The sequence below is a fragment of the Microcaecilia unicolor genome, chromosome 3, assembly GCF_901765095.1.
Source record: "Microcaecilia unicolor chromosome 3, aMicUni1.1, whole genome shotgun sequence".
Lineage (NCBI taxonomy): Eukaryota > Metazoa > Chordata > Amphibia > Gymnophiona > Siphonopidae > Microcaecilia > Microcaecilia unicolor.
The window spans coordinates 291350287-291363322 of NC_044033.1; the positions used below are offsets into that span (position 1 = coordinate 291350287).

General features: G+C 46.3%; 1 protein-coding gene across 3 annotated transcripts in view; it reads right to left on the bottom strand.

Moving 5' to 3' along the window:
• The window catches only part of COL2A1 (collagen type II alpha 1 chain), a 308500-nt gene that overhangs the window by 173548 nt on the left and 121916 nt on the right, over positions 1-13036 (bottom strand). For all 3 annotated transcript variants that reach the window (XM_030198168.1, XM_030198167.1, XM_030198166.1), the window contains 4 exons: positions 10539-10592; positions 8217-8315; positions 7742-7795; positions 4679-4732 (listed from right to left, as the gene is read on the bottom strand). In XM_030198168.1, the coding sequence (XP_030054028.1) occupies positions 4679-4732; positions 7742-7795; positions 8217-8315; positions 10539-10592 (261 nt within the window). The remainder of the gene's footprint in view (positions 1-4678; positions 4733-7741; positions 7796-8216; positions 8316-10538; positions 10593-13036) is intronic.

Sequence of the window (13036 nt, forward strand, 5' to 3'; positions counted from 1 at the left end):
TTATTTTTTCTCTTTCTGTTGGTGGTGTTCGTATGTGGAGATTTTTCCTTTTGGTTGGTTATTGTATTTTTGGTCTGGTGAGTTGTTAATAGGTTGTACATAGAGTTGGTGGATTATGGTTGGGTTGTTGTTGACGTTGGGGGTGGTCCATGCGTGGTAGATTATGGGAATGAGGTAGATTATTATCAGTAGCTTATTAGTGTTCATGTTGGATTTTTGTGGACGGTGTTCGTGGGAGTGTTGGGTATTGTTGGTGATATCAGTAGTTTTGTGGGCAATGTTCGTGGGAGTGTTGGGCGGTGTTGGTGATATCAGTAATGCATTAATAGTCTTAACAATAGGTCCATAACAGTAATTAGGTCAACAAGGTATGGCAGTGCTTAATACTAGCCGTGCTTAACCTTAGCATGTGTTTGAAGGCATTAATGCAATTAAAACATTTATGCTAGCATTTAAGTGTAGAAGTCAATTGTAATACAGGCACTTAAAGCATATAGAGGTAAGGCAGCTAGAAGCAAGGCTTAGAAGCAAAACAATATAGGAGGCTTTTAGCATGTGTTTGAAGGCAGTATTGCAAAAGCAAGCAGGCAAAGTCACAGGCAGCCTAGCAGCAGCAGCAGCTCTTAGCAGGTCTCCAGTGCACACAAAACGAAGCAGGAAAAAAAAACAGTGAAATACGACGAGCAGGCAGAATCGCAGGTTGCCTAATGGCCAATAAGCTAGTAATATAGTCAGTATATTACTATGTGGTACAGAGAAAACATTCAATTTCAGTAGTCATTAATACTAGTTAGTGGGAACACAGTACCAGGTTGTTCTCTGCTCGGTGGTTGATGTGGTCGGCTTGGACCACTTGGGCTGGATGTGGATTCTTCTAGTGTTGCTCTTCACTGTGGGATCTTCCCAGTAGTGGCTCCTGTCTCCTCGCTTCCTCGCTCGGTGGTCCCGACTTCAAAGGAGATATTCCACCTCCTCGTAGACAGCAGGGCCGGGTGGTCAGCGTCCAGCGGAGGCGTCTCCCAATCTCCGTGCCTCTGCCTCCCTCGTTTCAGTTCCCCCGCGTCTCCTCTCCTCCAGTGGCACGAGCCGGCCTCCCCGTTCGTGCTCTACTGACCTGCCACTGACGGCGCCGGAGGAGGTCTAGGCAGGCAAGATGTTGATTGTACGTGAGCTCCACTGGGAGGGCGGCAGCTCGGAGCAGCAGCGCTCGGTGACGGAATCCAACCACCGGGTAGGCCTCTGTGGGTCGAGTGGGTGGGTGTTTGTCTGCAGCGCCAATGCTCACTGGCAAAGGTCGGCTTCTGCACACTCACTGGTGCAAGGTGCGATGTCGGCCCTGGGTAGCAGTTGGGCATTCGAGTCGCTGGCCACTGTCGTGGGATGTGCGATTGGGCCTTGTTCTGCCCGCCTCGTGGTCGCGAGTCTGTAGTCTGGGAGTCTCAGGTTGGTCGGGCCAAACGGCAGCCACGAGGTCAGCTAGCTCACCTGGTGGTCGTTGTTTTCGCCGCTGTCGGCCAAATCTTTCACCAGGGTTTACATACAGCTCCCTACTGGTCCCCTGAGCTCTGATATCCGGGTCAGCGATCCGATCCTCGTTATTTTATTTTATTTTATAGCCAGTTTTAGCTATTTTGATGTTAAGTTTCAGCCGGGGTTCACGGAGCTTTCCGTTCCGTGACCTTTTAAGTAGCGGCCATCTTGCCATTTACCTACAGCCCTGAAAACTACTGACGAAATAAATACCTTTCGCAAATCTTTGAAGACACATCTCTTCAACAAGGCCTACAGAGAGAGCCCATAACCTTACAAAACTACCCAATAAACCACCCAGTTATGACAGACCACCTTTTATATGATCCTCCCTAACACCTTCCCTCTCTCTTCCTGTACTTAATCTTTGTACATTAACAATTGTATCTGACATCCTGTAATGACTATGTACATTAACAATTGTATCTGACATCCTGTAATGACTATGTCACAACAAAACTCTGTAAGCCACATATCCTGTATTGACTGTCATAACAAAACTCTGTAAGCCACATTGAGCCTGCAAATAGGTGGGAAAATGTGGGATACAAATGCAATAAAATAAAAATAAATAACTAAATTTCTCCATCCGTGTGCAGTTTTTCTTCTCTCTTCCTTTTCCCTTATCTCCTTCCTCTCTCTTCCCTCCCCTCCATCCATGTCCAGCATTTCTTCTCTCTCCCTTCCCTCTCCTCCATCCATGTCCAGCATTTTTCCTCTCTCCCCTCCATTCATGTTTATTTCACTTCCTCTCTCTTCCCTCCCCTCCATCCATGTCCAGCATTTCTTATCTCTCCCTTCCCCTCCATCAATGTGCATCTCCTTCCTGTCTTCCCTCCCCTCTAACCATGTCCAGAATTTCTTCTCTATCCCCTCCACCCATGTGCATCTCCTTCCTGTCTTCCCTTCCCTCTCCCTCTATCCATGTCCATCAATTCTCCTCTCTCCCTGCCCTCCCCTCCATCCATCCATCCATGTCCAGCAACCCTCCTCTCTCCCCTGCCCTCCCCTCCATCCACCCATGTCCAGCAACTCTCCTCTCCCCTCCATCCACCCATGTCCAGCAACTCTCCTCTCCCCTGCCCTTCCCTCCATCCACCCATGTCCAGCAACTCTCCTCTCCCCTGCCCTCCCTCCATCCATCCATATCCAGCAATTCTCTTCTCTCCCCTGCCCCTCTATCCATCCATATCCAGCAATTCTCTTCTCTCCCCTGCCCCCTCCATTCATCCATATCCAGCAATTCTCTTCTCTCCCCTGCCTCCTCTATCCATCCATATCCAGCAATTCTCTTCTCTCCCCTGCCCCCTCTATCCATCCATATCCTGCAATTCTCTCCCCTGCCCTCCTCCATCCATCCATATCCAGCAATTCTCTTCTCTCCCCTGCCCCCCTCCATCCATCCATATCCAGCAATTCTCTTCTCTCCCCTGCCCCCCCTCCATCCATCCATCCATAACCAGCGATTCTCCTCTCTCCCCTGCCCCCTCCATCCATCCATATCCAGCAATTCTCTTCTCTCCCCTGCCTCCTCTATCCATCCATATCCAGCAATTCTCTTCTCTCCCCTGCCCCCTCTATCCATCCATATCCTGCAATTCTCTCCCCTGCCCTCCTCCATCCATCCATATCCAGCAATTCTCTTCTCTCCCCTGCCCCCCTCCATCCATCCATATCCAGCAATTCTCTTCTCTCCCCTGCCCCCCCCATCCATCCATAACCAGCGATTCTCCTCTCTCCCCTGCCCTCCCCTCCAGCTCCGATCCATGTCCAGCGATTCTCCTTCACCCCCATCCTCCACTCCCATTCATATCCACCTGCCCGCCCTCTTCTCCCCCCCAACATCCCCCTTTGTCTTCCTGCCACAGTGCCACCCTGCGTGGTTTAAATCTTTTTTATTACCTCTGTTGAAGCGGCCGCGTCATTGAAAGCCCTGCCCGTCTCTAGCCTTCCCTTCGTGAGTTTGTTCCCAGAGTCCCGCCCTCGCGGAAAGAGGAAATGACATCAGATGGCGTGACTGAGGGAACGAACTCACGAAGGGAAGGCTAGAGAGGGGCAGGGCTTCCAATGACGCAGCTGCTGCGACGGAGGTAATAAAAAAGATTAACCCCCCCCCCCCCAGGGCGGCACGGGGCGGGCACAGGCAAACGAGGGCTGTTGGAAGCGAGGTAAGCGGAGTAAGCATTGTCTGTGGCACCCTCCTGCCATGCTTACCTCGTTTACCGGAGCCGGCTCGCCGCGCAGTCAGAACAACCGGCTCGCAAGATCTTAAAAAATCTAACAACTGGCTCTTGCGAGCTGGCTCCAGCACACCACTGCCTATGGATAGAAAATTCTTTTCCTGGTTCCATAAAAGAAGAAGCAGAACCATCACAAATGATAAAGAGAAGGTGGAAATTGGTGAAAGGATAAAAGTCGTGATAGATAAAGTCTTTAAATGTCCACAAAAATCATTAGTGACCTTCTCTTCTTCCATAAAAGAAACTGCAAACAGGACCAGCTTTTGGGGTATGTGACCTGGGTGGGGCTACACAAGGCACCAAGCATGAGGGGACGCCTGAGCCTTTCTTCTTCCTCTCCCAAAGTCACATCATATGAACATGGGGAAAGTAGGGGGATAATGGTACTGGGAAGAGGATGAGGGAAATAGGAAGGAGCGGATGCTGGGCAGGGGAAGAAAGAGAAAGGGAGATGCTGTGAGACAGCCATTGTTGCTACCGAAGAAGGGATTGCTGCACTGGAGCTGCCAGTCCCTAAAGGGATTAAAGCACCAATTTTGGTTGTTGCACATGATGCAGTTAGCCTGGAGCCAGCCCTGAGGACAACCCCATCTCCCCCATCAAGAAATCTTACATAGTCTGAGACACACTTCCATTTGATTTTTGGAGCAAGAAGGCTCTGTCTGCCTGGCGATGCATGAAAGTTTCATCAGACAGAAAACACCAAGGGCCCTGTTTACTAAGGTGCACTAGCATTTTTAGCATATGCTAAAATTAGCGTGGGCTAAACATTAGAGACACCCATATATTCCTACGGGGGTCTCTAACGTTAGTGTGTGCTAAAAATGCTAGCACACCTATAGCGCAGCTTAGTAAACAGGGCCCCAAGTAAGCACCAAGCCCAGATAAAGCAATCAAGAGAAACTTACAGCTGGTCCTGATGGACCCTGTGCTCCAGTCTCACCATCTTTTCCGGGAAGACCCTAAAACACAGGAAAACAGACAGTGAATGCATGTCTCAAGGTGTGAATCTTTGTATGTATGTATTTATTTAAATATTTATTACCAACACTATCCAGCCGTTCTAGGCGGGGTACAAAAGTGAAACATACACATAAACAAATGTATCAAAACAAGGCAATAAACAAATAATTAAAAATGTAAAAACTGTTGTTCTTTATTACTTAAACATGGTAAAATCCAGAAAACATTTTTTGTATGGTGAAGTGTTTCACAACTGGACCATTTCTTCCCAGGTCAAGAGCAAACCAAAGGCAAGTGAATGCTCCCTTTTACTAAGCTGTGGTAAAAGGGTTCCTACGCTAGTGATGGTGGCCGCTTTTGCCACGCATCAGTGCCCCTTTTACCGCAGCAGGTGAAAATAACCAAAAAGGAAATGCCTGTATGGTAAGTTCTCACTTGCCGTGTGGCCATTTCGGCAGGGAGCAATTACCGCCACCCATTGAGGTGAAAGTAAGGGCTCCCGCGCTAAGTCGATAGTAACTGGGCAGCATGCAATGCTGCCCGATTACCGTGGGTTAACCCCCTGCAGAAATATTTTTTCAGTATTTCCGTTAGTACTGGAAATGGCGTATGCTAGGGGTGGAACTACCCCGCACGGCAACCCTTTAGTAAAAAGGCCCCTAAGTGATAGTAAAAATATAAAGGCCTGCTAAGAAAAAAAAAACCTAACTGAAAGGGTTTTGGTTTGAAATTAGAAAAAAATACTCATTCTTCCATGATGAAAGCACATTTGTCTAATTTTCAGTTGATGAAAGCTGCGTTTAAAAGTGCATGTAATAACGATAATTATATAGACTCATTAATTTTTTCAGAAAAGACATCAATGAAAGAGTTACAGATTCCATGTCTATATTTTCAGCAGGGGGTCCTCAGATCAGGAGATTCTTGTCAGCTTAAAATTTTGGCAGCTACAGAAAATCTGGTCTGTGCAGTCTCAGCAAATTGTCACTGCACATCCCTGTAAGATCACAACGAAGTCCATGCCAAAATAGAGAGTTGAACGGGGACAGAAATCTTACCCATCCTCACAAGAATTTAACCTGTCCTCACCGTCCCCGCAAGATTGTAACCTGTCCCCACTCAGTCCCGCAAGAATTAAATGATATATAAAAAAATTTCTGGTCAGCTCTCTGACTCTCTCTGGGTTCAAGCCACAGCACTGCAGGCAAGGAAGGAACAGAAGTTGGAAACTGGAACACTCTGGTGTGCACATGTAAGACTTGTCTCTGATTCACTGGCACTGTGTGCTAAGAGGTCGCCATATGCACGCAAAAGTAGGTCAGGTGACGTCTGATGCTCGTGCCTGTGTCAGAGCTGAGGTCTGCGTATCGGCCCAGGAGCAGAGAGGATTAATAGTAACATGGCAAGTGACAGCAGATAAAAACCTGAACAGTCCATCCAATCTGCCCAATAGTCACGCTCATAATCAATTCATGATTAAATCAACAACGAACATGATATTATATACTTGATTATGGTCTTTCTTTGGAGTTTCTGGGACATAGACCACAGAAGTCCACACAGACCTACCCTTATGTTCCAACTGCTGGAGTAGTCATCGAAGCTCACTACAGCCTATTTGTCTTCTCATTTGCAGGACACAAACCATAAAAGTTTGTCCAGCATTGTCCTCATGTTCCAGCCACTGAAGTTGCTGTCTAAGCCCTTTCCAGCCCTGCCAGCAAAGGTATGCCTAGCATGCCTGCATGGGGGGCAAGGAGGACAGAGAGAAATGTGTTGTCCCCCTAGATCACCTCAGGGACCCCCTAAACTTCATGGCTGGCTATGCCCGAAGAGAGAGCCTGTTAAAAATTTCCTAGCAAACCACTGCCAGCCTGTCCCTCGCTATTGAAAGTGTGATAGTGAAACAGCACCACATACTGGCAGGACTGTAGGTGGAGGACTCCCGCCCAACTTAGATGAAACAGTGCTTGCTACCTTGCAGATGAACGCATAGTACACTTTGGCACAAAAGTGCCACTTCTCTTTGTACTTACACATGTAAAGTGGGTTAGTTCTATATATGGCGCCTAAAAATTCTGTGTAGAAAAAGAATATGTCTAGGCGTATTCTGTAAAGTATGCCTAACTTTTATAGAATATGCCTAAATTTCCACACGGTTTATAGAATACATCCAGCGTCCATCCGGACAACTAAATTTAGTCGCAACCAGTTACACCATGTAAAACTTGGTGTAAATGCCGACACCTAAATTATGCGCAGATTGGGTGTATTCTATAACAAAACGTACAGACTTTAGAAATGCCCATGGCCATGCCCCCTTTTCAACTATGTGACTTAGAATTTAGGCGTTCGCATAAATTCTAATTGATGCCAATTAGTGTCAATAATGGCTTGTTAAGTGGCAATTATCAGCATCGATTGACTTGCTAACTAATTAAGTTGCGTGCACAAATCCATAATACGACCAGATTTGCGCAATCACACTATACAAAATCCAGGGGACTGTGTGTAATTGCAAGGGTCCAGTTATAGAACTGCCTTTCACATGTGCAGTTCTCTCTCCCCAGATCACTTCTGCCAAATAAAAGCAAAATTGTTTTATTTCATTTACCATGTTTGGAAACTGAAAATTTTAAATCATTGTTTATTTTATGGAAAGTGTATTATTAATGTTTTACATTGTAACTGATGTAACTGCCTTGACATGCTGAATGGATAAAGTACAGGAACTGTGGAATAACATTTTTCAAAATGGCATTTTCTACTTCTGGAAATCCCTTTTAAAAACTGCCTGCCCTGTGAATCCCAGTGGAACGGTGGCAATTTGAACAGAAAGATGCCACAAACCATTCTGAAATCAGAAAAGAAATAACGCAAGTGAAATGACGTTAAACTGCACACCTAAGAGAGATAGTTCATACAATCACAACCACCAAACATCATTTCCACTTCCAGGTTGCTCACTGGACACTTTCCCGTGTATTAAGAAGAAATAAGTGACTCACTCTCAGACCTGGAGCTCCTGGTAACCCCTTCTCACCCGCTTTCCCAGCTTCACCCTGGAGAGATTTAAAAGAATGTTATCACACAGTACCATTTAAAAAAAAAAAAAAGGTTCAATGTATATGCTTCTATGTGCTCACAGATATTAATGAGAGAAATGCAGAATTTAGGGACTGAGGAGAGCAAAACTGGAGATCACGAATAAATAAAAGATAGAAGATAGAGAACCTGACTCGCTGTCATTCTGCTGCCTTATGAAGCTGACTCTGTTGACCCTGTAATTTTTATGCCCTAGAACATTAAGATCCATCCCTATGACTTCATGACCTTCTCCTCCCCAGTCCCAGGCTCTATTACACTCAAGTCCCCCATCAGTCTGTTTTCTTATTCCCATAACCTCATGACCTTAGCACACGATCCTTGTGGCCTTGTATAGGACACATCTTATATAAGCACAGGGAAGAAACATGGACTCACAGTGGCACCTTTGGGACCTGGGAATCCCATGACACCAGGCTGTCCCCGAGCACCCAGTGGGCCAGGAGGACCTGGACGACCATCCTCACCAGACAAGCCCTGTTAAAGAGCACAAACACTGCAATAAGTCACAAATCAGAAAACTTTAACATATGGCACATGAGAATTCCAAGCAATACTGCAACAGTGCATTTGTTGTGATTATGCTCTGCTATGATGTCTATTATGAAAAGCAAATAATCAAACTGTTATTAAATAAATAATAAGCAAACTACCAGACAGAATACCATGGTGCTCATTTTTGAAGCATATGGATGTCTCAAAAGGCTGAAATGGACGCCCATGTGCTTGAAACATCAAAATCCTGATTTTGCAAAGGCAGAATAGGGATGTCCAATACTGCAGTACATTCAAGTAGCAAGGGGCCATGTTCTGGGTGTGTTTTGGGCAGGACTAGGGAGGGCCTGAAATCAGGACGTCCCATGGTAATTACTGAAGTGGAAGAAACATCCATGTCTAAAAGGAAGGATGCCCTTATTTAGACCTATTTGGAAGGTCCAGGTTACTGCACCACACTTATTTCAAAATAAGAACTCATAAAATACATAAAGATAGCTAAAACGTACAACAAACATGATATAAGTGTGGTGCAGTTTGGTTTGATTGAGTTTTAGAATGTATTTATTTCTGAATGTGATTCTCTCAGTAAGGGGTCCATATTTTAATGTTATTTAGATATTCTTATTTTTTTATGTATCTGTATGTTTTTAGGTTTGTTCTTCCAATAATCTTGCCCCTGACGAAGCGGTTTTCAGGCAAAACATGGCCAACTCAGGCACAGATGTCTGAATTCCTGGGAGCCTTTATTTAACAAGTACGTGTGTTTTCTACAAGGTCTGCCTCCTTGTTTTTTTATCTTCCATGTTGGATTTGGTGGACTGTTTGCCTTATTGCTTTTTCACCATTGAATATCTGGCCATCTTACTCAGATCCCATCGGATATTCAGCCGGGACACCCATAAGAGGAAGCAGGTACTCCCCCCCCCCCCCCCCCCGCATCCCTTTCTCTCTCTTCCCCTAATCTCGATCCCCCTCCAAAGTCAATAAAAGCCCCCACCGACATCCCCCATCCCCTGTAGCCCCCCCCCAAGGTCTACCTTTGATAGCCCTGGTGGTCTAGGGGATTGTAAGGGCATGAGTGATGCCCACAAAATCGTGTCCATGGCAGCTGTGGTCTCAAAAGGGCTACCATGACCTCTAGCAGCAGATTCAGGTACTAAAGAGTATCATAAGACTGCCACTAGAGGTTGAATGGCCATTTGAAGCTGAAGCATCCCTCCTGACCTTACAACCCCCTAGACCACCTTTGGACCTGCTAGACCACCAGGGCTATCAAAGATAGGCCAGGAGTGCCTACAGGGTGTGGGGATGGGGGATTGTAGGGGTTCTACTTGTCTTCAGGGCGAGGGTAGGAAGGGAGCACCAGAAACTCCTCAGGCAGCTATCCTGAAGTTATCAGAGCATAAGCCTATCTTCAGTGTTGAAGCCCGGACAGCTAACCAAGCAAAGCTAGGCCTGCATTTTATGCAGTTTTATCTGCCTGGTTAGCAGGCACCCACACAACAGCCAGTTCCTCCCCAATTACACCCCCATAATGCCCCTCCCCTCTCCAGTTTCAGTTTGGCCGGTTAATGCTGATATTCAGCAGCACTGCCTGGTTAAATGCAGCTGAATATCAGTGGTAGGCCTACTGAGAGTCTCCTGCCAACTTCAATCGCTTTGAATATTGGGCACCAAACTCACAACAATACAGTCTTCATCAAAATACAATTAGAGCATGTCGTCCAACATCCCTTTCTATAATATCCAGTGGCACAGTATTTAACATATGTGTGTCTAAACTGGTACAAGAAACCAGTGCTTCTTAATCCTTTCCTGGTGGCACACCTAGCCAGTCAGGTTTTCTGGATTCCTACAATGAATATGCATGAAACAGATTTGCACTAATAGCTCATTAATGTAGGCCAATACATTTCATGCATATTCATTGCAGTGAACCTGAAAACCTGATTGACTGGGTGCCCAGGAGAGGAATGAGAAAGGCTGACATAAACAAATCACTGTATGCTTGCAACTAGGCTAAGGCTAAACATGTGGGCTTTGCCTCACAGTGCAAATGCTGACATGGAAAGCTCTCTATTGTGGGATGATGAGAGGGGACAAGATCCCCTAAGGGTTGTGTGTCTGTCAGTAATTGAGAGGCTGAATCGTTCTGGTGATTATGCAGCATGTGGGAGGTAGACATTAAGGAAGGCTACTTACAGAAGGTCCAACTTTGCCTTGAGGACCGGCATCACCAGGACGTCCAGTGAGACCCTGGAAGAAGTAGAAAAGCAACTCAATCAACAGCTGTCTAGAAATCTGTCACCATGATTTCCTGATACACGGAAAACATGAAGAAAAGGAAGTTCTGAAGAGCCAATAATGAGGACAAAAAGTTACAACACTTAACAGCAGCGGCACCAGTGCATTAGACCTCCAAGGAAGCACCAAGTAACCTGCAAGGAGCAGTAGACAAAATCCTAAAGCAGCACTAAGCAATAGATTAAGCTACAGCAATGGTGTCACAATAGTGACAAGTCATGACTTTTACAGGCAGCACAAAGGATGCCAGTGGTGTATTTAGACAAGGTGCATCATGGCGTATGCACCCCCTGTCAGATCTGGCCCCTCTCACCTTAAAATCCTCTGGGCTTTAGTCTTCACCAGGGCAGCGACAGCAGTACTCATAGCTTACCTGTGGCCTTTCCAGGACTTTCTCCCTGAACTGTCCTGCCCCTTGCGGAAGATAGGGATTTAGTAGTCAGACATATGAGGAGATAGAGAACTGAAAAGAGCATGATGGTCAATTGCACCTCTTCTAGTAGGAATAAAGTAAAAAGGAGAATGTACTTTCTTCTTCAGAGATGCCAAGTTACCCAGTTCCAGGCTGCAGATTTTGGGGCAGTTTTGGATTTCTGACCACCCCCATCCTGAAGCATTATGGGATGTGCAGCACTGATTTCAATGGGCAGGATCAGGTACTACAAATTCCACATTGCTTTGGGATGTAAGTTCAAAACCAGGACTAGCCAAAAAGTCTCCAGCCTGGTATTGGGTAATTTGGCATCTCTGCTTCTTTCTGTTATTCTGTACCTCTGAAAAACTGCTTTTGTACATCAGGTTATTAGGATCCTTACATTTCCATTTTCAAGGGCATTCAGCAAGCTGACAGACATTTAAATGCAGCTAGCTGGCTTTTCACAATCAGTTGGGCCTTTCAGAAATTTGGATTGATTCCTTTTTGGTAAATAATTCACTCGTCCTGAGCTGGAGAGGCTGAAGGTAAATCAATTCTGTATTATATGGATGGCAGCAGAAGTCCTGCCATTCTGCCTCGGCTTGCTTCATGCTTGAAAGCCCCCATCAGAGGTCACCACTGGTCAACTGGTACATGATGGTCTGTGAACAACAATTTCCATTCAGACTGCTGTCTTTTAGTCTGACTAAAGTTTCAGGCAAATGTAGGGGAAAGAGATGAGTAGACAGCCTGCCTGGCACTTTGTTTGCAAAATTTTGACAAGGATTTCATTTCCTTCTACTTCCAGAGGGGAAACAAAGAGCTGCAGAACAAAAAATCTGTACAGGTATAAACTTGTATGAAAAGCACAGCAGGACTTTTCACTCAAAGCATGAAATTTCAGAATTGAGCAAAACTCTCCCAGTGCTTTCTGCAGTGACCAGATGAAGGAGATATAGCTCTAGAAAGATAGTCAATATGTATTGTTAGGTCAATAAAATTTGTGGCCTATAAAACTTGATAGCTGACCTTTATTCTAGGGGCGTAGCCAGACCTCGGCGGGAGGGGGGTCCAGAGCCCGAGGTTGGGAGGCACATTTTAGCTCGCCTCCCCCAGCCGCTGACCTTCCTCTGCCACTTTCAACCCCCCCCCCCCCCCCCCGGCCAGGTACCTTTGCTGGCGGGGGGCCCCAACCCCTGCCAGCCAACGTCTTCTTCAGCGCCGGTCTCCAGCGCATTCGCTGATCTGTTTCTGTGAGTCCTGATTCCTGACGTCCTGCATGCACGTCCTGCAAAGGGCTACGCACAGGACTTGCATGCAGGACGTCAGGAGTTAGAACTCACAGACACAGATCAGAGAACGCGCCGGAGACCAGCGCTGAAGATGACATCAGCTGGCGGGGGTTGGGGACCCCCATCAGCAAAGGTAACTGATGGCGGCGGCGGCAGGTCGAAAGTGGCAGGGGAGGGTTGCGGCGGGGGGGATCAAAAGTAGAGGGGACCAGGGCTTAATCTGTGGGGGCCCATGCCCCCGTGGCCCCACCTAGCTACGCCCCTGCTTTATTCCTGCATAAACTTGTGCCAGCTAACTGACCTGTTATGCTTTCTTCATCCATCTGCCTGAAACTTTATTCTGACTCTTCGTTTTCCCCTTTTTTCAACTGCAATGTGCTTTTTCACACATGACAAGTTTCAGACTCATCTTCACTCCCCCTCCCCACCAAAAGCAGCTTTAAGCGAGGGTATACCTCTTCACAAGTTGTAAATGGAGCCCGATATACTCAGGTGCTCATTTTCAAAACAAAGTCCAAAAACACCATAAGGTGGCAGAAGGATGTTTTTCTTTCAAAAATGTCCAAGATACAATTTTTGACACCCCAGTTTTAGAAGTTTTGCTCCACAGTTCATTCAAATTTCAAGGGGGCGTATTGGGGACATGTTTTGGGCAGGACATGGGCAGCACCAAAAGACACACGTTTTCC